This window comes from Python bivittatus, unplaced genomic scaffold, assembly GCF_059951505.1.
Source record: "Python bivittatus isolate LINGU-HERP-01145 unplaced genomic scaffold, Pbiv_v1 ctg000700_np1212, whole genome shotgun sequence".
Lineage (NCBI taxonomy): Eukaryota > Metazoa > Chordata > Lepidosauria > Squamata > Pythonidae > Python > Python bivittatus.
The window spans coordinates 6,339,276-6,365,801 of NW_028277098.1; the positions used below are offsets into that span (position 1 = coordinate 6,339,276).

Consider the following 26,526-nt stretch of genomic DNA (forward strand, 5'->3'; position numbering starts at 1 on the left):
CCACAAAACAGTGCCTCCCACTCCTAGCCCCTAAAGCCAGCTCAGAAGGATACCATGGTTGATTGAAAGCTGCTGAGAGATTCAAGAGGGCTGGGATGGTTGCACCAGCCCCATCTTGAGTTCTTCAGAGGTCATCTGCTCCTGTGACCAATGCTGCCTCAGTACTGTACCCCAGCCTGAAACCAGACTGAAAAGGGTCCAGATTATCTGCTTCATCCAGGACCCTCTGTAGCTAAGTGCCAGCCACCCTCTCAGTGATGTTCCCTAAAAAGTATAGACACTGATAACAGTACAGTTACTGAATTCGCATTATGCGCAACCTAAAAAAGTTTTAGTCCTGCCACTTGAAGTGAGAATCTTCTAGATGCATTTGTGGCTAACCATAAATCAGGCTTGCTGTGTTGTCCAAACGCAATCTCTGTATCAAGTTGAAACCCAGGCACATTTGACAGCTGGTCTTGGACATTTGCCCCTTGCTAAATTAGTAGCTCATGAAGAGTTCACACCAACATCCTGGTACAGTTTTATATGCATTGGAAAAAATTGTGTGTCAATATATGTAACTTAAGTCAGTTAACAAAAACAATTCATTTCTGTTGAGCAATCCTAATTCCAAACTGCAAATTAATTTCATTGTTAAACCCTGTCAGTTCCAGAAATGTTTGAACATAGTTTGTTCCCTGCCCCCCAGCAATTGGAAAAGTTCCATGTCTCCTGTTTCCAGTTGCTGAAAAGAATGCTTTGCTCATTGCTTCCCTTCCCACACCAACTGTCTTGCCTTTCCTGTTGGCTCCTGTTCTTTTCAGTAGTGTGCATAGCATGCTGTGTTGCAGGGGGAGTTTTTGATTTGGACTTGGTGGTTGAGTTGGCTTTCTGCAAGAAGCAGCATGATTGTGGGGACAGTACTTCAGTCAAGTGATGAGCAACTATGCTTTTTTTCTGAGGAGCTGTCTGTTTCTACTTTTCTTGATTTGAAAGGTAAGCTGTGGGTACAGGGAGCCTCAAGGTCTAGGAGTTTATCATCTTTGGTTCTTGACAGGGTCGTACTACCCCAGACAGACCCGGTGCGTAATCTGGGGGTCCTCCTGGACTCACAGTTCCTGTCCGAAGAGCAGGTGGCAGTTGTGGCTATGAGGGCCTTTGCACAACTTTGTGTTCTGCGGCAGTTATGCCCCTTCCTCGATCAGGAGGCCCTCCGCATGGTCACTCATGCCCTGGTCACCTCCCTGCTGGATTACTGCAATGTGCTCTACATGGGGCTACCCTTGAAGAGTATCCGGAAGCTACAGCTGGTGCAGAATGCTGCGGCACGGACAGTTCTGAATGCCCCTGGGGGGCACATATAACACCACTGTTACACGAGCTGCATTGGCTGCCAGTCTGCTCCAGGTCCAATTCAAGGTGTTGGTTATCACCTTTAAAGTCCTTTATGGCACAGGACCAGGTTATCTGAGGAGCTGTCTCGCCCCTATTATATCAGCCCGCCCCACTTGGTCCAGCAGAAGGGGCATGCTGCAGACCCCACCAGTCAAGGAATTTCATCTGGTGGGGTCTAGGAAGAGGGCCTTTTCTGCTGTGGCCCCCGCTCTGGAACAACCTGCCTCCTGAGGTGCGGTGTGCCCCCACTCTCATGGCCTTCAGGAAAGATGTGAAATCCTGGCTGTCCCAGAAGGCCTGGGGGCTGGATGGGGGCTTGTACCAGTGGTGGTGGCTTGTGGGATGATTGACTTCCCCCCCCCGTCATCTTGAATGTTTTTAGTATTTATGTATAGGGTTTGTTTTTTTACAATTGATTTTTAATCGATTAATTAATTTTAATTATTTATGGGGTATTTTTAATTGTTTATGGGGTTTTTATTTTAATTGTGAGCCGTCCAGAGTCACCTGTTGGGAGAGATGGGCAGCATACAAATTTAATAATAAAATGCTTGAGAAACAATATTTTGCACGGCTGTTACTCTATCACTGTGTATAAATGTATGTTTCTCTCAAGGTTCTTGAGAGGATTAACAGTATATTAGGTTTGATTTACAGGGATCTTACTGTCTCAGAACTGTAGGATGGGCAATTTGCCATCCCTTTTATTGGTAATGTGAGCATTGTTGAAAGTAATATATTGGTTGAAAAGTTTATTTCATTTATGTACATGTTTTGGGAGAGAACTATTAAAACCTTTTAATGTTCTTTTTTCTTTTATTATCTTTATAAGATATCTGTTTCTTAAAGAGATTAAAGAAATTAAAGAGATTAATCATTGAGATGTTTGAGATTATTGTAATCTTTTAGCTTCTTACTACAGACAATACCTGTAATTTTTAATTGGAGGTTGAACCAAAAGTACATTGGTCATTCTTATTGGTGACCTGTGGTAGATCTGGGATGAGGGAGTGCAATTATTCTGGTCCTGCTGGATTTCTCAGTTGCCTTCTGGATCATTGGGAATGGGGGAGAGCACTGTTTTGTTATGTTTTATTTCAGTTGGTAAGTAAGAGAGTTCAAGCCCTCAGTCCTTCATTGAGGAGCTATCCCCTCTCCCCATAAAGCCACTAGAAAAGGTCATCCACTGGCATGGGATGAGGTATCATCAGTATGCTGATGATATGCAGCTATACATCACTACCTTGGGCACAGCAGGTTTACAGCTTCATCTTGTGTGTCAGTTATCACCATTCCTGGATCAGGAGATGTTGTTGATGGTCATTCATGTTTTTGTGACCTCTGATTTGGGCTATTACAGTTTGCTTTAAATTGAGTTGTCTTTTGAAAACCATTTGGAAGCTATAGATACTCCAGAACACAGCAGCATAAGTAGTAATGATTTCAGCTTACTTTGCCCATATGACATCATTACTTTAAATGCTGTACTAGCTACCAGTTGTCTTTTGGGTAGGTTATAGTTATCACCTTTAAAGTCCTTCATGGCTTAGGACATAGGTATTTCTATGACTATCTTCTCTGAGTAGAGTTTGCCTGTCTGGTGAGATCTAGTAGGAAAGGCTTGCTGCAGGTCCCAACCCTTAGGGAACATCACCATTAAGGACTTTGAGATGAGCCTTCTCAGTGACAGCCTCCTTCCTCTGGAATAGCATGCCTCCAGATAAGGGCACTCCCATTGTTGCTAGTGTTTTGGAAGGCAGTTAAGACTAGGCTGTTCTAGAGGTTCTTTGGGGATAGTGGGAATGATTCATTTGCTCCTAAAGAGGTGGCTGTAGGTGATTGTGGTTATGATAAGGAAGTGTTTTGGTTCTATTATTATTGTATTGTAATCTTATTACTGTAATGTGGAATATAAGCAGAATGGAGTCAGAGCCACGCATAAGGTCTAGTAAATAAATAGACATCGGGAACATATCCTGGGGGGGCATTTTTTTTTTCTCTTCAATGAATACAGTAATTGGAACTGGCAGCTCTGTTGTTAAGCAAAGTGGTTGCTAAGTGGGAAATCATGCGACTGTGACTGTCCTTTCCTTTTTCCCCACTCCCCTGCCCTTTACAATGCTCACTCCAGCACTGGGATAATTAACAAGAAGGAAATTAGTGTTTGTATTTACATTCATTGGAGAGAAAGGGATTACAAGAGAGTAAGCAGGCACACAATGGGTAATGCACATTGAATGGTATGCAGTGGCTCCTGCAGCCCTGAGCATGCTACACAAACAGGTTGGTGTATTCCCCATTGTAATCTTGTAATCCTTCCTCTCTGTAATGGAAGACATGTGCAAGGAGGATACTGGAATGGAGCATCAAGGTTATCAGGAGGGAGGGGGAGCATTCCTGGAGAGGTTACAGAGCAAGCGCTTCCTCAGTCCACAGCAGGACCGTGAGAATAGGAAGAAGCTGAGATTGGCCCCTCCCTAGAGCCAACTAGTGGTATATCCACTAGTTGCTTTAGCATAGGTTTAGTCTGTCAAGATTCTGTCTATTAGGTGCAAGCTAATAGAGGAACTACACTGGACTGGACTGCCCCATAGTCGTTCTTGGGCTGGGCCTGACACTCTCTAATCTCTCCACTCTGCAAGAGGGGTTTAAAAAAAAAAAAAGTCTCTGTAGGCAATCTCTTCTGTGTCTGACCCGTTCCCCCCCTTGCAGGGCAGAGAGATTGGAGAGGATTAAAAGAGAATAAACAGCACATAATGGGGAATACACTGATCTGTTTGCATAGTGCACTTGGGGCTGCCAGAGCCACCACATTCCTTTCGATGTGTATTCCCCATTATGTACCTGCTTACTCTCTTGTAATCCTTTTCTCTCCAATCTCTCTGCTCTGCAAAGAGGGAAAAAAAGAAAACCAACAGGTCAGGCACAGGACAATGCGTACTGACTGTAATGGCGATCACATGACTAAGGGACTCTGCGAAGGTCATAAATGTGGGCATTGATCATAAAGTTATTTTTTCAGCCCTTTTGGAATTTCAAACAGTCACTGAACAAGGCAGTCAGTAAGCAAGGTCTACCTGTACATATTATTTGTTAAATAGTATATTTGTCCTTGATCTGTTAGAATTAAATACCTCTTTGTAACCTGTGTATGTCACTTATGAGTGCACAGATACATAATTTAAAATGAAGTAATTATAGTTGGATGCTGATGGCATTTTCTCAGCCATTCAGTTTGCTTTTTAATGTTTGTTTCAGTAGTAGATGGAGCTTCACCAGCTGGCAAAGCAAGTGGATGCTTGATGCTGCAGATTTATGTACAGATCGGGAGAATATTTCTGCATGGCTCTTGTCCATTCCATTGTAGCATGTGCTTAATAGCATCCCTGTTGACTAAACACTGCATGTATGAGATGAAAAGGTCTAATTTGTTTAAGCACAGAACTTTAAATTTTGTATTATATTATTTCTGCTAGTCTTTTGATTATGAAATTGTATCTAATCTTGATTTTTATGTGCCACTCAAGACCATATTCAAAACATCATCAGATTTCAAAGAATATAAAAATTAAATTTATTTTTCTTTTCCTTTTTTTGTCTTCAGAGGCTCTCCACCGACCCTTTGGTTGTGACACTGAACCACAGGCACTGAATGAAGCCATCAGGTGGAGTTCCAAGGAGAATCTTCTAGGAGCCACTGAGAGTGACCCCAATCTTTTTGTTGCACTTTATGATTTTGTAGCAAGTGGTGACAACACACTCAGCATCACCAAAGGTAAACATAATTGCCTCCTGTTTCTACATGTATCCATACAAGAGTGTGCATGTACATAGTAAGAAACAGACCTAATTTTGGTGTGCATTAATAGAAACAACAGTAATAAAATGTGCCCATTGAAAATGCTACAGTAGTAATTATTACAGGAATAGTTAAAGGGCACAGAAATGATAGGATTATCAAATGTGGGGAAATCATTGAGCGTGAGATGAACTAAATATATCTTATAACTTTTCATCGAGAAAGAGGGGTTTTGCACTTTCTTATATTCCTTAAATGTGGACTCTGAACATTTAATTTTTTTCACTTCATTTAAACAGATGAAATCAAACCAAATTAATTTATTTTCATTTGATTTAAAAATTAAACTTATCAGTCTCAAAATTTTATTTCATTAAACTGTGAAAATACTTTCTTTATCTAAAATAGTATTGCATATTGTAATTTGTAACATTGATCAGAAATAGGCAACTATTACTAAAATGTCAAAAAGATTAATTAAAAATCAGAAAGCCTTGAGTTTGTCCTGATCAGAATAGAGAATTATGTGTCAGGGATATAGAATCCCCTGAATTTCAAAATGGATTCACTGAATTTAATAGATGTATGTGATACAGCAGGGTTTGTTGCTCTCAAAATCTCTTCCCACTGCTTTCATTATCATCACAAACCTGTTTTGCCTTCAGATGACTTCAGATGCATTATGTAGGCAACAAACATGACTTATGTTAACTTTTTGCTCCAATTACAAGACATTTATAGAAATAACAACAAAATACACTTATTGTTCCATATTTTGCATTGTCAGTGCATCTGCAAGTTGGTAAATAGTTCTGGTTAATACACGTTCTCTGTTAGAAATTGAATTATTTTATTTTTGCTGTGACAGGCTGCTACTTAATTTGGTACTAGAGCATAGCTTTTTCTGTAGTAACTTCTAAGTTAAGGAATGATGCATAACAGCAGTCCTCCATCTAGATTGCTTTTGGTGACAAACCTGCTATGATTCAGCAGTAAGCTACATCGTGGTTGTGGTGCCTCTTGGCCATTCTGGCCAGACAGATATTCTTAGACCCGATGCCCTTTTCACTATGATCAACCATAGTTAATTGCTGCCTTGTGTCTCCTCTCCCCCACCCATGCTTTAAAAATATTTTTTCATTTTGGAGAAATGTGCAAAATGGCTATGCAGTTGCTAAACTTCTGATACCTAGATACTATACCAAGATAGTACTTAAGCCTCAGGTTATCTTTACATATTCCTAGGAGGGAGATTTTTAAAAATTGATTCTGTTAGAGCATTTTTGTAGTCTTTGATACTACAGGATTATAAAATATTAGAATGCAGATTTGGAGATCTTGAGAGATGGGTGTTTTGAGACTGATTGTGTGCACTGTGGTGATGATTTTGTGATTAGGCAAGTCTCCTGTGACAACCATTTTGTAAATGTGCTTATTGTAGGCTAGAAGCATTCCAAATATGACCTGGTCCAAAAAAAGTTATCTTACCCCTTTTCTATAGTGATCTGCAAGTATTCACTTTGGCTTCCTGCCACACATATAAGAGGAGGCTGTCTCAAATCCTACAAAGAGGTAGAATTCAGTATTATCTCTATCTTGGCACCCAACAATCTGTGGTTATTTCATTCAGCTAATTTTCTGTAAGGTCAGATTTTTACTTGGTCAGGTCTGGTCATATAATGTAAATTAGTATCTGGCTGAGTCCCAATGAATTTGAGATCATCAGTAGCCCTGGAGTTTGGTGCAGCTGAAAAATTCTTCTGATTTATAGAATTGAGCCTTCTCTGTAATTCAAGCATATGACTTGCATATTCCTGAATCTGCTATTCTACTTCAGTGCCCAATTTCTACTGGTCAAAATTATGATGCTTTCTCGTTCTTGTACTTTTTGATATTTCATACTTTTATAAACCTAGTACCAGATGTAGTTCACACATAATGCTAAGCAAGAATATTTTAATCTGTGTTTCAATGAACAAAGTCAGTGGCCTGGTTCATGCAGTACTAACTCATCATGAGCAGATTCATATATTGTGCTAAATTAAAATCATTTAAATACATTAGTGGTGGTATTACTAATGTACCAGGTCAGTTTTTATTGAATGAGATTACCAATTATGAATATTAAGGAAACATGTTATGCAGTATGGTGATGTGTCGTGGTGAAAATAGCAGAACAGAAACGCTATCATTTATGAGGGAATGAAGTAATACCCACAAAGAGATTGTCTGTTTCATTTGTTATTGTAAGTGATATATTGGGACATTAACATGGGACACAAAGCTATGATCCCTTTGCTTGGTTTCTAGGTGTTACTGTATGCTACATTGTCTAGTATATTTAACTTTTATGATATTCTTGTTTGTATAAATGAGACTATTTCTTATCTGGTTAGGTCAGGGTCAGCTTTAAAATAAATCCCATTTTATCTATTTGGAGTCTTCTCTTTGCTTTAGGTGAGAAGCTACGTGTATTGGGTTACAATCAAAATGGTGAATGGAGTGAGGTACGCTCCAAGAATGGGCAGGGATGGGTGCCAAGTAACTATATCACTCCAGTGAACAGCCTGGAGAAGCATTCCTGGTATCATGGACCAGTGTCACGTAGTGCAGCTGAATATCTGCTGAGCAGCCTCATTAATGGCAGCTTCCTTGTTCGAGAAAGTGAGAGCAGTCCTGGACAGCTGTCAATCTCGCTCAGGTACGAGGGACGTGTTTACCACTACAGGATCAATACCACCACAGATGGCAAGGTAAATCTTTTCTGGGAAACCTATTTTGTATAGATAGAACATATTTATATGCATATAAAGTTTGGGGCAAAGAAATCTTAAAGATACAGGTTTCATTATTTTAAGCAAATGTTTCCTGTTCTGTAACTCCATCTACTCTTGTAAGAATAAGTGCCTTCCTAGCAAGGGATGCTGTTTTGGTTGTGTTGCACAAGCAACTTGATTAGCCATTGAGCAAACATCAAGGAAGCACTGACATAATAGGCTCTGTTTTCTGTTCTCTTCATAGCAGCAGTATTCCCCCCTGCATTATCTTGCAGAAATTGAAGAAACTCATTTTGGGAGAGAAACTCTGTATCAGTTAAATCCTTATAAGATAACTAATGAGTTGTGATATATTCAGATACTGAGTCATGAAAAAGTTACTTGTGCAATAATTCAGTAAACTTTGATCTGACAAGTTTACAGCAGTGTGGTTTGCTTCTATCAATCTTGTTTTATTTGGAAACATTGTTTGAAAGTTACGTATCCCCGATAATTCTGGGAGGAAAACTGAAAGCATGGAAATTCCTATTTATAGTGGAGTCCAGTTCTTGAGGAATGAAGGTTGTTGGTCCTTATTCTTTACATAATTCCCTTGGAGGTATTAGGCAGCATCAGCTGCTAGGCATGTTACATAGAGGGACTAATATTGCCCTAAGAATCCAGTGGAGCAAGGTCAGGTAGTCACATAGTATTCCAGAAAATAATGATGATTTCCTAGTTGCTTTCTGGGCAAGCTATGTGGAATGGCCTGAGGTCACTGGAAGGCTGGAGTATCTGGAACAAACCCCAGAACTGTCCAAGCAGAAAATACAGATGAAGCAAGTGAAATATGGGAATATTGTGATTGGAAGGCTGTGTGTCATATCAGAAATAATCCATGGACTGGATTGGGAAAGTTGGATTAAGTACAATGGTTGGAAGCTTTCTGCCCAATAATTAGATCATAGCATTAAAGTACTAAGGAATACACGCATTCCCAAAAAGAGGGAAGAGAGATTAAGAGATAAATATTTATAGACAGAATAAAGGTAGAGAACTACAATCATTGGAAGCCTTCTCTATATTTCTACAGGTAGTCATCTTTCCTCTCTTTTACAGGAGAGAAAATGATAGGTTCACTGCTGACAAAGATCAAAAGACTCCCAAGGGCCTTTATAATTCCTTCTCCATTTCCAGTCCCAATATTCTCATCTTTGACTCTGCTTCTTCTGTATTTTCTGCTCTGAGGGAGTGATCTCAAGAATAAGGACTATCCCTTAACACTCGGAGAATATTTTATAAGGTTTTGTTTTGTTTTCATAAACTTTTGATTATTTTGTTTCAGGAGAATGATTTGGGGAGAAGTTTCTTTTTTTGTTCATTTTTTTCACTTCAATGCCTCTTGTTGCCAGTTTATATAAGGTCTTCATTCCCTCTTTAACAGGTGTATGTGACAGCTGAAAGTCGCTTTAACACATTGGCAGAACTAGTTCACCACCACTCAACAGTAGCTGATGGCCTAGTAACAACTTTGCACTATCCAGCACCAAAGTGCAATAAACCCACGGTCTATGGGGTGTCACCGATCCATGACAAATGGGAGATGGAAAGGACAGATATCACCATGAAGCACAAACTTGGCGGAGGACAATATGGTGAAGTGTATGTTGGAGTATGGAAGAAATACAACCTTACAGTTGCAGTGAAAACACTCAAGGTATGATTGCAGTCATGAGAGAATAGTCCCCAGTGTGGTGTTATTGAAATGTATCTGAAATATATGCTGCTATGCTTAGAGTACATGCTTGCCTGCTGATGTCCTGAATGTCAGAGATTTGTGGAAACAAAAACAAAACAAATGAACTTTGGCTGTTTAGTACAGGCAGATTTTTAAAGATCTGTCATTACAAATAGAGATTCTCTCCCTCAGTGCATTTGGGAAAGGGTAGCTATTAAAACATTTTCTTACTTTCTGTATGTTGGAAATTTCACATTCTTGGTTAAGACAACCACTGCACATATATATATATATATACAAAACATACTGTCAGAAACTTGCATCCTGCATCTCAGTTTTGCTATAGTGCTTTGCCTCATAGATGCCTATCTTGGTTCAGCTCACAGGCTTAGTCAGAGTATATATGTGCAAAAAGCATTTTCTTCGGAGATTAAACTTCCAAAAGATGTACTTTTAAGTAAAAATGAATTTCCATCACCAATCCATTTGGAAAAGCTTAGGTGTTTGTGATTAAAGTATTATTTTCTGAAATATTTAATGTAAATTCAGGGATGATGTATCTGTTTTGGGAGCATTGGCTGGTGACTTCTGGAAATACAGTGCAACAAGTAGATAGACCTTTTTGGATTTAGAAAGGTCCAGAAAATCATAATTGCAGAAGTGTTGATCTCCTGTACCTGATCTTTCCACTGTGTATTATGGTTGTGTTAGTTACCATGAAACTAAGAGCTGGGAAGTTGGATATGTACCTTGGTCTGTCATTTGCCCTCCTTGTAACAAAGTTTCTGCTCCCTAATTTTTGTGTAAATTAGTTGTGGTTATTAAGAGGAGGGATGTCTTATCACACTTCCAGGAGGATACTATGGAGGTAGAGGAATTCCTGAAAGAAGCTTCTGTTATGAAGGAAATCAAGCATCCAAATCTGGTACAGTTATTAGGTGAGCGTACAAATCTGATCACAATGTGTGTTCCTTTTTGTTTTAAATAGTTGTTGCATTTCATCTGCACAAGTAAAACAGTTGGGGCATAGTATTCACATTTTATTTACTTTGGACCAGCTTGGACAAAGCTCTAAATATGGAGAGCCTTCCTGTGATGAAATTGTGTTTGCTTATCTTGCTCATTGGGATGAGAGTTTTGTCTCCAGGCTTGCCACAGACTTGATATACTGTTTGAAAAGACTACATCTGCTTAAAGCAAATGGCATCCCACTGCAAGCTGTGCCGTTTTCGTTTCCTATATTTTATGTGAATGAGTGAATCTGTGCTTGCTGGTTTTCCTCGAACTATGGACCTGTGCAAATGTTGTCTTCAAAGCAGTTGCAGAGATGGGATTGGCAGTCAGGGCCCCATTGTTGCCAGTTCAGTCTATTTTATTTTTCAAGCTTAAAATTCATCTCTTAGTCTGCAAATGCCTAAAAGAAATGGCTTTATTAAAGTAGATTCAGAATCACAGGTAAACAAACAAAACTCCAAATTTATCCTCAACTGTTTGCAGTATACAGTGGGGCAAAAAAGTATTTAATCAGCCACCAATTGTGCAAGTTCTCCCACTTAAAAAGATGAGAGAGGCCTGTAATTTTCATCATAGGTATACCTCAACTATGAGAGACAAAATGGGGGAAAAAATCCAGAAAATCACATTGTCTGATTTTTAAAGAATTTATTTGCAAATCATGGTGGAAAATAACTATTTGGTCAATTTCAAAAGTTCATCTCAATACTTTGTTATATATCCTTTGTTGGCAAGGACAGAGGTCAAACGTTTTCTGTAAGTCTTCACAAGGTTTTCACACACTGTTGCTGGTATTTTGGCCCATTCCTCCATGCAGATCTCCTCTAGAGCAGTGATGTTTTGGGGCTGTCTCTGGGCAACACGGACTTTCAACTCACTCCAAAGGTTTTCCATGGGGTTGAGATCTGGAGACTGGCTAGGCCACTCCAGGACCTTGAAATGCTTCTTACGAAGCCACTCCTTCGTTGCCCGGGCAATGTGTTTGGGATCATTGTCATGCTGAAAGACCCAGCCACGTTTCATCTTCAATGCCCTTGCTGATGGAAGGAGGTGTTCACTCAAAATCTCACGATACATGGTCCCATTCATTCTTTCCTTTACACGGATCAGTCGTCCTGGTCCCTTTGCAGAAAAACAGCCCCAAAGCATGATGTTTCCACCCCCATGCTTCACATTAGGTATGGTGTTCTTTGGATGCAACTCAGCATTCTCTCTCCTCCAAACACAACGAGTTGAGTTTAGACCAAAACGTTCTACTTTGGTTTCATCTGACCATATGACATTCTCCCAATCCTCTTCTGGATCATCCAAATGCTCTCTAGCAAACTTCAGACAGGCCCAGACATGTACTGGCTTAAGCAGGGGGACACATCTGGCACTGCAGGATTTGAGTCCCTGGCAGCATAGTGTGTTACTGATGGTAGCCTTTGTTACTTTGGTCCCAGCTCTCTGCAGGTCATTCACTAAGTCCCCCCGTGTGGTTCTGGGATTTTTGCTCACCGTTCTTGTGATCATCTTGACCCCACAGGGTGAGATCTTGCGTGGAGCCCCAGATCGAGGGAGATTATGAGTGGTCTTGTATATCTTCCATTTTCTAATTATTGCTCCCACGGTTGATTTCTTCACACCAAGCTGCTTGCCTATTGCAGATTCAGTCTTCCCAGCCTGGTGCAGGTCTACAATTTTGTTTCTGGTGTCCTTCAACAGCTCTTTGGTCTTGGCCATAGTGGAGTTTGGAGTGTGACTGTTTGAGGTTGTGGACAGGTGTCTTTTATACTGATAACAAGGTCAAACAGGTGCCATTACTACAGGTAACGAGTGGAGGACAGAGGAGCCTCTTAAAGAAGTAGTTACAGGTCTGTGAGAGCCAGACATCTTGCTTGTTTGCAGGTGACCAAATACTTATTTTCCACCATGATTTGCAAATAAATTCTTTAAAAATCAGACAATGTGATTTTCTGGATTTTTTTTCTCATTTTGTCTCTCATAGTTGAGGTATACCTATGATGAAAATTACAGGCCTCTCTCATCTTTTTAAGTGGGAGAACTTGCACAATTGGTGGCTGACTAAATACTTTTTTGCCCCACTGTATATTCCCATTTTTCTTTGTAGCCATAAGAACTAGAAGTATTTTTGTTATTATTGTTTCCAGATCATGGAATCATCTTGCTAATGGGGAAACAAAAATTGCCACAGCTCCATGTATATCAGGGATGGGCCACCTGTGATCCACAGGTGGCCCATTAGAGGCTTTGATATGGACCTTACTTTTGCTATCAAATTTGTCATTGAAATAAAGCAGTATGGTTTGTTGCTTATTTTTGGTGGCAAACAGATTTTTCTAAGTATCTCTCTTGCACTTTTTTTGGTTTTGTTTTGTTTCTAATATTTAAGCAGCAGGTTGTGGAGGAGAGATTGCTCTTACCAGAAATCTAAAATGAACTCTTGAAGAAGTTTTTTAAAATTAAGCTGAGGACCATGTGTAATTACAGGTAGTCCTTGCTTAATGTCCATTCATTCAGTAACTGGTCAAAGTTACAACGGCACTCAAAAAATGGACTTATGACAGGTCCTCAAACTTACCACCATCACAGTACCCCATGGTCATGTGATAAAAATTTGGGCCCAGCCACATTTACAACTGCCCCCCTGCCACTGCCGCTCCCCCTGCCACCACCTCCTGCTGACCTTTCTCCCTGTCCTCCTCCTTGGCATGATTGTGTTCTTGCCATGCCATGTTGCTTGGGCTTCTCACTGCACTGCAGCACTGGGGCTTTTGAAATACTGTTAATAATCTCTCTCTCTCTCTCTCCCTCCCTCCCTCCCTGCTTTTTGATCTTGTGGAAATCCTATTTTGTCAGTATTATCTGTGTGGAAATCTTTCCAGTTGAGCTGGAGAAATTTTAAAAATCATTAAAAATGGATCTCTGAAAAAATGAACCTTTTCCTCCCTTTATTTTAATGTAGAATGCCATGCTACCAGTTTTGAGAATCACTGATTAGATTTTATTGCAAAAGTGTATTTACAGAAGGATTAAAGTTTACCCAGCTCTCCTATGTTTCTTCAGGTGTGTGTACCCTAGAACCCCCCTTTTATATAGTAACAGAATATATGCCCTATGGTAATCTGCTGGACTATCTACGAGAGTGCAATCGGGAAGAAGTGACTGCTGTTGTCTTGCTATATATGGCCACCCAAATATCTTCTGCTATGGAGTATCTGGAGAAGAAGAACTTTATTCACAGGTCAGCAAAAAACCTTGACATTCAGTGAAACAGGAACATAAGAGAAATCTAAGAATGTATGTATGAATTGCATTGCATTATCTTGATGGTGAAAGTGTAATAGGATTTTTTGATTGATCAGACTTATTGCAAGCTATTTTGAATTGAAGGAAATCTCAGGAATATTGCCCTAGTTTTATAATTTTAAATTTGAGGACAAATAGCAAGTTCCTTTTCCAGAGCTTTTGAAAAAAAGCCCGGTAACATAATGTATTATATATTTGAAGGCTCAGAAGACCATGTATATGTTTTGCCCCCAAAACTGTGTCTCATCTTGACTGTGTGTTATGGCCTTTGAAGGCTACATTTTATATTCTGAACTATTTCCATGGTGGATGCAGCCTTCTGTTGGGCTAGACTACTCTGTTTTCAGAATTGGGCTAGATTTTCTATCATCGAAATTGCTACTCTGTTGATACAGGCAAGAACATGGATTTTGGATGAAAAATATTTTAGGCAAAATCAAACACATAGTCTAGATTTACTAGCTCCCAGGTTCAATTTCAAAGAAGAAAACATTATTACTTAGTAGGATTTTTTTTGCTGTACTCAGTATATTATTAAAAACCCAAACTTCCATGTGAAAATGAAATTTCTAGGTGCAAGGTTTTGGCATAAATATGAAACATTAAAAAACATACAATTTCAGTATGGTGCCTTAATGTTATCCAGTTAGGGATACTAGAAGATAAAAAAAGTTCTTAATTAGTGTAGGGATTCCCAATCTGCTTTGACCTTGATATAAGATTCCATGGACTTCATCCCCAAAATGAGTAAGAAACAGGATAAAATCTTAGAATGTAATATTTAATAGAATTAAATATAGTTCATGCAATGACCTCATATTTAATACTTTTTTTCTTCTAAAACATTAGTAGTTCAGAAGCAACTTTGGGAGACATTGTAGGAGCTGCATTGAAGACATAGGAGAGCCATATGCTTTCCATGCGCCTTTCCTTTGTGCACTCCTGCAGCAGTGCATTCAAATAGAACTAACAATACTACTACTACTACTACTATTGTTAGTACTACTAACAATAATAAGATTCTTGAGTATCAGAGTGATACAGCTGACAGAAAAAGGTTAATTTGTCCTCAGATGAAAAGGGAGGATTAAGGAAAGAAACTTCCTTTCTATTTCCTTGAGAAGAAGCCCTCCTTTTAATTTTTTAGGCTTTGACTTCTTGAGAAGAGCAGTAGTCTCCTGCTGGTTCCAGTCAATACTCCCTCAATGGCCATAATACAGTCAATACTCCCTCAACAGTCAATACTCCCTCAATGGCCATAATACAGCAGTGACAGCTCATTAATACTATGGGGCTGATCTTTGCTATAAGATTTACCGGCAGAAGCGAAGCACTTGAGAAAGGGCCTGAATAAGTGTCTCAGAGTTCATGGCTCACTCTTCTGTAGATGACCTCCAGTTTGCAACAGCCATAATACAGGGTAGGACTGTTCACTGGGATTATGGCTTAAATCCTGGGAGGTGGACCATCAGTCTAAAGCCAGACTTGCATCCAAACTCTTCCAGGAAAGAAAGCTGTTTGACAAGTCCCTGCATTCCCTGATTTTGAGCAGGAAAAGATCTTGCCCGTGGCTCCTAAAAATAACATGAGACAGAGAAATGGTCCAACTTTTGCAATAGAGACTTGCTTTTCATTCAGAGAACAAGCATTAAAATTCCCACTGGTTCTCTGCTGGGCAAACACTGAAACATACCCTTCCAGTCCCAATGGGGGCAAATGACCTTCAGTATGACACAAAAAAGTTCCCTTTGGGTGACTACTTCCAGAAATTCTGGCATATCTGGGAAGCCAACTTAATTAGCAGTTGGGTGCCTAAAACAATCCAGCTAGGATACAACTTTTGAGAATATTATGAGTCATATTTCTATCATCCCCAGTGCATCAAGCACTTGATAAACATTAGTAGTATAAAGCAAGTACAATTGTAAGAACTGTTCTTAGGAGCCTTGTCCATTTTTATTTATTGTTTTCAAGAAAAACAGAGATTGGACAGCAGAGTTTAATCTATACAGATTGATCAAATGGTGAAAATTCAGAATGGCAACCATTCTACTAGGTGATATGTTGGCATCCATGGATTTAACATAGGCTAGCCTCCACATTCCCTTCAGACCAGTATAACAAGCTTTCCTACAACAGCACCCAGTTTCAATTCAAGGCAATACCTTTTGACCTGGAATCAGCCCACTATCTCTTCATTAAAATGATGACCACACTGTTGGCCCTTTTATAGATGAAAAGTTTGCATGTATACATTTATTTAAATTATATCCTGATTGCAACCCAATATACAGCAAACAAGGCAATATTTACAGGGACACTTTTATGGTTAACTGGACCAAAAACTCAGTTTAACGTTGTCAACAGATACTGTATTTAAGTATCTTGAAAGATGGGACAAAAAGATCAGGCTTTTCAAAGAATGGGCAGAGAAGATGTATATGGAGACAGGTTCCTGAAGTGAACACACTCAACACTTATCAAGCTGGCATGTATCCAAGATAAGCATTGCCTTGCTGGATCAGACCCCTGGCCCACCTACTCTAACAGTCTGTTCTCACAGTGACCAACCAACTGCACAAGGAAGCCAACTAGTCTCCCCACAGATGGCCTTCAAAGGCAGTCACGCTACTGTCAAGGCTAATAGCCATTGATCCCCAAGATTTCCATGAATTGGTCCAATCCTTTTTTCAAGCCAGTCAAACTGGTAGCCAGCACCACATCTTTTGATAGCAAATTCCAAAGCTAAATTATGTGTTACATAAAAAAAAATCCTTTTGTCTGTCCTGATTCTTTCAAGGTTCAATTTCATTGGTTTATTTTCATTCATGCCCTCTGTAGTGGTTCCTTCTCCCCTTCTTGTCGTTGTTTACTGACTTTTAACTCTTTCTAACCTGATGAACATCATTTTGCTAGGGATGTCTGTTGGTAACTCTTTGAGTTCTTGTGAGCGTATGCTTCTCCCATTACAGAAGCATATTGCCAGCAAAGCATTAATTTGCTTGTGTGCATAGAAAACATCTTGACAAGAGCTACAGGAATTGCCGGGGGTGGGGTGGTGGTCCAGGATGCCTCAATAAAAACTGTGAATTAAGAGCTGGCTGGAAATCCATCTCCTTTCCCTTATTATAGACTTTATAAAGAGTTCAGTGAATTGCAGAAGACTGGCTGAGCTGGCAGTTTCTGTAGCAGGGAGAATAGATGCTATACCCAGACATTTTTCTAAAGATGCTGGGGAAATGAGGTAGCATCTTCATGAGCAGTAACAATAGATATTGCCTCTGCCATTTTTAGAACAAAAGCAATAGATGTTCTGCCATCCCCATAATCTCTAGATCTGCATTGTGTCTTCCCACTAATATCAAACATTGCTAGAGTGGTCTAGAAGATAAAACTTCTCAGAAGTAAAGTCATCCTAATTGTTCTGTCCTGGCTTTAGGACTGTGGTTCTCTAATCTGGTTGAAATTGTGTATGGAACCTGCTGACATGCCTAGGTGCATTGTCAGACTAGTTCCAACTCTGCTTGGAAATTGAACAGGGATCACTGCTGGATAGCAGATTGTTGGTGCTGGTGATGGGTTGGTTTTATTTTGTTTTCTTTTTCTTGTGCCTTTGAGTCAATGTTGACTCCTGGCAACTGCCTGGACTAGTCCCTGCAGTTTTCTTGGAAAGATTTCAGAAATGGTTTGCCTTTGCCTTCTTCCTAAGGCTGAGAGAGAATGACTAGCCCGAGGTCACCCAGGTGGCTTTGTGCCTAAGGCAGGGCTAGAACTCATGGCCCCTTGGTTTCTAGCCTGGTGCCTTAACCACTACACCAAATTGTCTGTCTGTCTGCCTCCCTCTCTCTCTCTCTCTCTCTCTCTCTCTCACTCTCACTCTCATTTTGGTGCCTTCAAGTCAGTCTTGACTCCTGGTGACTGCTTGGACAAGTCCCTGTAATTTTCTTGGCAAGCTTTCAGAAGTGGTTTGCCATTGCCTCCTTCCTAGGGCTGAGAGAGAGGGACTGGCCTGAGGTCACCCAACTGGCTTCGTGCCTAAGGAGGGACTAGAACTCATAATCTCCCAGTTTGTACCCTGATGCCTTAACCACCACACCACACTGGCTCTCTGTTGGGTTTACTAGTTGACAATATTCTTACCTCAAGACGTGACCACCATAAGAATCTGTACCACATGACCTGGATAGTCTTCTACAACTGGCTGAAGAGACAATGATTTAAGCAGAAACAGCAAAGACTTCAGAATTATTGGGGCAGAATTGGACAAGGAGTTGGTGGTTAACATCTTATGGAAACAGACAGTTACACTATCTTTTATCATAGACTACCAGAGAGCACTCCTTTCTAATCAAATCCATGCTCATGTTTCCTGAGAGGTTCCTGACTTGTGGCCCTACTGACAGTGCACTGTTTCCTAACCTGGAACCTAACTCATGTCCTCAGGCTGTAACAATCATAATCTTCCTGATGCTCTTAACCAGAAGAACAGGACAGCCCGGACTTCATTGGTTAGAGGGAATTTGTGTGTTTTCCACCAGGATAGGATGGTCTTACAAACAAATCCCAGCTTCATTCCTAAGGTGAACTCACTCATAGGCCCAGTTTTTGCCCAAATCTATCCTACTCTAAGGAGCATACCTGATACAAGCTAGAAGCATATAGGTCACTTAGAATCTGCCTGAAACACACAACTAAGACCATCCGAAGAGTACTCATCTCTTTCAGTCTAGCGCCATCATTTCTGGTGAGCAAGAGTTGGATTTACTGTGAAGTGTCCAAATGATGGATTAGATAGCCTCACTTATCTGAAGGGGGAGAAATCTCCATAATATCTAGGACAATAGCTGGTTTATGCTTTGATGGTGGTGTTGTTTTTGGTTATATTTGCTTGGATTCAGTTAATAAAATCTATACAAATTATAAATCTATTCCGGGGGGGGGCATTCTTTCTAAGGAACAAGACCCTGCCTTCTCATCTGAAGAGGAGTTAATCTTTTCCTGTTTGGTCCATTATTTTGTGACTAGAAGGTTAATTCATGATAGATCCAACTATCATTCTGCACTGTAAAAAGAAAACCAGTATGGAGTAGTGATTAGAGACACAATTTCAAATTCACAGTCAGCCATGGAAGCTCACTAGGTGACTTTGGGTCAGTCACTTTCTCTCAGCCCAACCTATCTTATAGATTTCTTATGGGAGAAAATTGGAGAATGGAGTGCTACATGCTTCTTTGAGCTGTAAGAAAAGTGGGATATAAATCTAGCAAATAAGTAAGCTTCTGCAAATTGATAATACCTTTTCTTAATTTTGATTGATAAGGAAATGGCTAGATGAAGTCGTAAGGAAAATAGTAAGAGTACACCGCTGGATATTATTAAATGAAAGTATTCTTGAAGAAGTATATTGTACACCAAAGTTGTGGATTCTCAGAACTGAGCCATCATCTAACTGTTGTGTGCTTCCAGATTATCTCCTTGAATCTAGGCTTAAAATGTGTGTATGCATCCACTAGCATCCTAGTTTGATATTACACAGTGTGCCTAGGCAAAGTTCTATCTGTGATGGGGAATTTAGGATAACCTTGCTGACACAGGGGTGGTAATTCTGTGGTATTTTTGCTTATATAGGGATCTAGCAGCTCGGAATTGCTTGGTGGGAGAAAATCATGTGGTGAAAGTAGCTGATTTTGGATTAAGCAGACTGATGACAGGGGACACATACACAGCTCATGCTGGAGCAAAGTTTCCTATCAAATGGACAGCACCAGAAAGTCTGGCCTATAACACATTCTCAATCAAATCAGATGTTTGGGGTAAGAGAAAAGGTTGTTTTGTACAGAGTCCTTTTATGTAAGTAAATCAGGATTATGAAGTTATATTGGGCTACTTTTATATTCTCAGGATGATATTTCTTTAGTTAAGAAGTTCAGTATACCTTAAAAAGAAGAACCAATGATGTTTAAACAATTCTTGTTTAATTTGCAGCCTTTGGAGTATTGCTGTGGGAGATTGCCACTTATGGAATGTCCCCCTATCCCGGCATTGACCTTTCTCAAGTTTATGATCTGCTGGAGAAAGGTTACAGGATGGAACAACCTGAAGGTTGCCCACCAAAGGTCTATGAACTCATGAGGGCATGTGAGTATTATGCTCTCATTTTTAGAATTCATTCAGAAGCAAATGCAGATTGGAACTAATAAAAACATGCAACAGGAAACAGAGGCCTTGGTGGCTTTCCAGGTCCATTTAGCATTTATTATTATATATAAGCCTATTGGCATACAGGCAGTTTCTTGTCAACAGAAGAACTGCTACCAGTGGACAGCTTCTGTTAAAGTTAATGGTCTGCTGAGGAGGTTGAATAAATCTTCGTGTTTTCTAATATGTATGACTGAATAGACTCAATAGAGGATCACAGTTCACAATGTCATGATTACAGAGAGAAAACCACTTAAGATCCTTTTAAAACATAGGTATGGACCCAGTCAAAAGTCTGTTGAGGGAATTTTGCTGCTCTTGCCTCCTCACTGTAGTCTGCTGTGCCCTCTTAAAAGCGAAATGTGTTTAACAGAGATTGAGGAACTCTCCTGAACAGTATATGCTCTGGTATTGGTGTCTGCAGTAAAAAGGGGAATTGCTGAATGTTGGATGGAATCCACTGACCTTCTGAATATGTTTGGGGAAAGGCTTGCAGATTTTTTCTCCAATTTTTGATTTCGATTCACTGGAACAAATGGCTTCACATGGAATTTAAAGATGCAACTGATATTTTTAATATTTGGAGACCAGCGAATGACCCAACAACAACAGCAAAATAAGTTTCTAAGGTCAACACTGGATCTAGAATTGAGGATTATCCAATAGACATCCAGGTCATGTTAAACTTCCTAAGATTAGTAAAAATCATATATGTACACTGCATTCCAAGAGGATCTGAGGTCAAAAAACAAGATCCAGGAGTACATATTTGTGTGCATATGTGTATGTGTGTACACATGTGCATGCACAAACACATGCACACTGACAGATCATAGAAGAAATAATAGTGTATATATGAGCTTCATGAATAGTGCAAAGTTAAAATTCATGTGTGGAATTAAGAAAGGATTGCAGATGTCAAATACTATATTTATTTATTGCGCAATAAAGGTATATCTTCTCATCCAAAGGAATTTACATGACTTGTAGCACAAAGTATTTTATTTGAATATCAAAATGTAATTACAAATTTTTAAAAAACTAATAAATAGAAAAATACACAAAAATAAATATGACTATGTTAAAATTATAACTGCACCATATCCAAAGGAGAGGAGCAATCCCAGTGTAAAAAGTAGAAATAGAAAAAAAATAGCCTTTGGCCCATATCAAAAACAGATTTTAATTTAGAATTTAAAGGGTCTTAGAATTGGGAAAGAGTTCTACAACATCTAGGCAGCCCAATTTTTGCATGTGCTAATCATTCTTTAAATGGTAAAGAAAGCTGGATCAGTTTCTGAGTTAATACACAAGAGAAACTTTGGGAGAAATACATAGCTTTAGACATGCCATTCTAAATATGACAAACCATTTAGGGATTTACTTAAGAATCAATCCTTCAGATTAGACGTGGAAGTTAAAAAATAAGTACAGTATTATTAATTTGATAGATCTACTTCAGGCAATGGCCTTCTGTGCCAGTTGAAATTTTCAGACATATTGATTTAGTCAAGAAATTAACTAGAATGTAAATGGCATAGACTAAATCATGTCTTTAAGTAAGTTTATAAATTGTTGGTATCACAAGTACTACTTTTAAGGTAGAACAAAATGATATCCCAAGAATGTAGGATATCCTTTTGTTCTACCTTAAAAGGTAATTAGTTTTAAAAAGTACTAAAAACAGCTGATAAATCAACCAGGCAATTAGATTTTCTATTTGACAAGGGGAAAAAAAGGTAAAGTTAAAGCACCTGGATTATTTTGTTCAGAAAAAAGACCAAGAAGTTATTAGAAATGGCATAGAAAAGTTCCAAAATGTTTCAATTTCCCATTTACTGCTATGAAAAGAAATTCATGAAGAGTCAAAGTAGATGAAGGAATATTGTTTTGTCATGTAGCAGTTTAGTGTTGTCCTGACCAATAGCTTACCTGATTTTAATTGGGTTTAGGCAAGTACATGGAGAATGGGCTGCTATTATTCATCATAAATAAATGAAAACTTCAGTATCATGAATACCAGACATTTGGGGTAAACAAAAGATTTTTACTTTGAGCCCCTTTATCTGGGCATCCCAAAAATATCTGGCTGATCAATACTGGAAAGAGAATGCCAGACCACACAACTACATCAAGGCAGTTCTTACATTCAGAAATGCTGGCAGTAATTCTGAGACCTTTGAAAATAGAATAGATCATGACAAGGACCTTAAAAACATTGCCAATAACAGGTTACGGTGGAAGATGCTCTTGCTCCAGAATAGTGGGATTTAGATTGCAAATTCTAATGGAGATAGTATTTCCCTGCTGCTTTTATTATATTGTAGGCTGGAAATGGAGTCCCCTAGATAGACCTTCATTTGCTGAGACTCACCAAGCTTTTGAAACCATGTTTCATGATTCTAGCATCTCTGAAGGTAAGGACCAGTTTGTTACCTTATTCTGAACTTTCTATTATACTTTTGAAATAAGCTTTTTTTTTTTTTTTTTTTTGGTTTCCCCAATCTAATCAATAAAAATAGTTTGGGTACCTTTTGTTAAAAAGGCTATTGGATTTCGACTACAAAAAGGATATTCTGGACATTTGTCCAATTCAGACCTATACTAAACTGTATTTTAGCATTATAAAGTTGAGCAACTAACTCTGAAATACTCCCACTTTTGCCTTTAACGGATGAGGAAAGAGATTTTAAATCTTGTGTTTACTTTTGTGAATGAATAGCTGTTTTCCATTATAACTAAATATGGGAAATATGGGCTTCAGTTTTGATTCAGTTTGGACTGAATTGACAATAATTTGAACAAACTGCTCCTATTTGAACATAAAAGGAAAGATGCTAACTTGTCTTTCCTCATCTGTTAATTGTGGGGGGGAAATATGCAAGCCCAAAGCATGTGCTCATTTATGCTAATAAATATGCATTTTTGTCTATATTTTTCTCAAAGCATGCAGTTTGTGTCTGTGGTTTTTTAATTAAACAGCTGTAATGCAAAATTATCCAATCCATTTTCAGTGCATACAACTAATTGTTCACTTACTAATTTGAGAAGAATGGATTAAGTTAGTCTTATTAAATTGTTGAATCAAATTCTTTCCCCTAGTTCAGGGTGGGGAAACTATGACCATCTAAATGTTGCTGAATTACAAGCTGCAGCATTCTTTAATCTTGACCATTCTGACTGAGCCATACAAGGTTGTAGTTCACAGCTCTTGAGAGGCTATAGATTTCCTTTTTCTCCCTAGCTCATCCATACCATTAAATCATGATTTACCAATGTATGTCTGAACTGATCCATAATCAGATATCTTGATGTGGTATAGTTTACGATAACCACAACCTTTCTTCATTTCAGATACATTGCTTGTCATTTCTCTGACAAGTTGAAACTGGCTTTCTAGTTATGCTACCACTGTTGGAAGGAATTTGTTGGGTCTCTGTTCTGAGAAAAACTCACTGATCCTGATTGTGGATCAGTATCCAGATTGGAACATAGTTCTCCATGGAAAATCTACCTCGAATCATGGAGATGGATAGGACTCTTTAGGCCTTTGAGTCCAACCCCCTGTTCAGCCTAGTTTCATTTTAAATAAAGTAACTTTTATGTGCCATTGTAATGCCCTTCTCTGTATCCGTTCCCATATGAAGTTCTGGAAAGAGAAACAGCTGCTCAGATGAGTCACAGTTAGGCGCTATGTTCTTGCTTCTGCACATTCTAAAACATTTCTTTCAAATAAAATTCAAGGCATTCCATAGCTCTATTGTTTGATTCTTTAGAAGCCATATTTCAGAACTGTTAGACTCCGAAGGATAGTCTGTTGCTGACTAGCTGCCAGCAGGACCTACAATATAGTAATTTATTGCTACTTTGGCATTTTGAAATCCTTAAAACTATTTCATTATGCAACTGAATATAGAAACTTCACAGTATCACCTCTTCTTGTTAGCACCAGCTCTTGCTTTCCCTTTTCTTTGCTGCTCTGTGTTTCAGTGGGGCAACAGTTACAGAGAACTCTAGAAGAGACAAATTACCTAGACCTGTGGCAATCAGAATTCAGATCTGGGCATAGAATTGAAAACATATTAATCATATATGACTTGTGGTGAGACTTGGATGGAGGGAGTGTGGCCATCCTTGTCTAGACCCCTTGGGAGTATTTGATACAGTGTGATACCTTCTGGACCACCTACTTTATTTATTACATTTATATTCTGCCTCAATCAAATATGATCCCTATCTATGAGAGTTGGTAGTTGAAGTAACTATATCACAGGTAGTCCTCGACTTATAACCATTCATTCGTGACCGTTTGAAGTTACGATGGTGCTGAATGAAGGGACTTACGACCTGTGCCCGAAGTTATGGCTGTTACAGCACTCCCCACAGTCACATGATCAAAATTTGTGCACCGGCAACCCGCCTGCACTTACAATCGCACAGGTGCTTCAGCTCCCCCCACCTGCCTATCTCCTCCCCATCTATGCCCTCTTGGCCACCCTGCACCCTGCCTTGCAAGGCGGCAAGCAGTGCCAGAACCATGCAGCTCTGGGACTGCAAGAAGCCCCTGAGCTGTAGCACAGCACAAAGCTGCAGCCACCTCAGCCCAGCCACATGAAGCCACCCCAGGAAGTATTCATTTGCCCAGCTGCTTTCTCTCCCAGTTCCCTGGACCAACCTTTCACCTTTTGCATCCAGCTCCCATGGCTGAAGCAGAAGTGCCTCACTGCCTTTGCTGTTTCCTTTTCAGACCCAACTTGTCCAGAGAACTTTTCCTCCACGTGGTTCCCTGAGCCTTCAGAAAACTACACTTTGTAAAGCTGCACTGACTTCGAAGAGACTTCAGAAAGGTAGTGTAGCTTTCCAAAGGTTCAGGGAGCCACGTGGAGGAAAAGTTCCCTGGAGAAGCTGGGTCCAAAAAGGAGAGAGCAAAGGCAGCAAGGTGCTTCTGCTTCGGCCGTGGGGGCTGGGTGCAAAAGACGAAAAATTGGTCCAGGGAACTGGGAGAGAAGGCAGCTGGGCGAAAGAATACTTCCTGGGGCGGCTTGATGTGGCTGGGCTGGGGCAGCTGGAGCTTTCTGGGGTGGCTTCGCACATCTGGGCTGGGGCAGCTGCAGCTTCATGGTGTGCTACAGCTCAGGGGTTTCTTGCAGTCCCAGAGCTGTATGGTTCTGGGGCTGCTTGTTGCCCTGCAAGGCAGGGTGCAGGGCAGCCAAAAGGACAGAGATGAGGGGAAATAGGTAGGTGGGTGGGGGAGTTGGAGGCAGTCCCTTACCTCACTGAGGCTCGGGGCTGGAAGGGACCAAGCCTGGAATTGCTTGGATTGGGGTGGGTCCTTGGCTAATGACTGGTGAAATTTGCTTAATGACAGCGAGGAGAATTGCTGGGATTGCAGTCCCTAAGCAATACAGTCGGGTAACATCTTGCTTTATGGCCGCATTGCTTAGCAATAGAAATTCCAGTCCCAATTGTGTCGTCAGTCAAGGACTACCTGTATGGTGGTTCTGTTCCTTCCTGAGTGGGAGGGTCCAGTTAATTGTTGCAGGATGGGTGGAGAGTTCTGGCCCTCGTGCATTCCATTATGGGCTGCCTCAGGGCTTAGTCTTGTTGAACATCTATATGAAGCCACTGGGAGAAGTCTTCCACCAGTTCAGGGTGAAGTGCCATCAGTATGCAGTATAATACCTAGTTGTGCATCTCTGTCTGGCCAAATGAGGGTTGCAGTGGAAGCCTTGATCCATCATCTTGGCTGTCAGAGTCTGGATGTGGAAGAACAGATTCAGGCTCAACCCTAGCAAGAGAGAGTGGGTATTCATTTAGAAGCCCACTGATTCTGTTCTGATATACTAATTGTACTATTTTTGACTCTCAGTGAGATTATGCTCCCCCATTGGGAGCAACCCTTCAAAGTCCTCCTGAACTCACAGCTCCTACTGGAACAGCAGATGGAGACTGTGACCAGGAGGGCCTTTGTCGACCTTTGACTATTGGAATTAAATTGGTCTTACCTAGATGGGGGCACTGAAGATAGTCACTCATATTCTTGCCATCTCCCATATAGATTATTGTACTTTGCTTTATGCGGGTCTATTCTTGAACACTATCCAGAAACTTCAATTGAACAGTCTCAATATTGCTATATAATACCATTGCTGCAGGAGCTGCACTGGCTAACAATATGTTTCCAAATGCATTTCAAGGTGCCAGTCATTATCTATAAAGCCCTATGTGGCTTGGGTATCTTCAAGTCCACTTATCCTTTATAGATCTGCCCATCAAATTTGAGGGCTTGGAGAATGTGTGCTGAAGATCCAACCTATTGAAAGGTGCAATGG

At 39.9% G+C, this 26,526-nt stretch overlaps 1 protein-coding gene across 1 annotated transcript in view; it reads left to right on the forward strand.

Moving 5' to 3' along the window:
- Positions 1-26,526, forward strand: part of ABL2 (ABL proto-oncogene 2, non-receptor tyrosine kinase) — a 67,709-nt gene that overhangs the window by 30,404 nt on the left and 10,779 nt on the right. The window contains exons 2-9 of the mRNA XM_025166979.2: positions 4,982-5,152; positions 7,634-7,929; positions 9,377-9,649; positions 10,524-10,608; positions 13,754-13,931; positions 19,625-19,809; positions 19,982-20,134; positions 22,522-22,611. Of these exons, the coding sequence (XP_025022747.2) occupies positions 4,982-5,152; positions 7,634-7,929; positions 9,377-9,649; positions 10,524-10,608; positions 13,754-13,931; positions 19,625-19,809; positions 19,982-20,134; positions 22,522-22,611 (1,431 nt within the window). The remainder of the gene's footprint in view (positions 1-4,981; positions 5,153-7,633; positions 7,930-9,376; positions 9,650-10,523; positions 10,609-13,753; positions 13,932-19,624; positions 19,810-19,981; positions 20,135-22,521; positions 22,612-26,526) is intronic.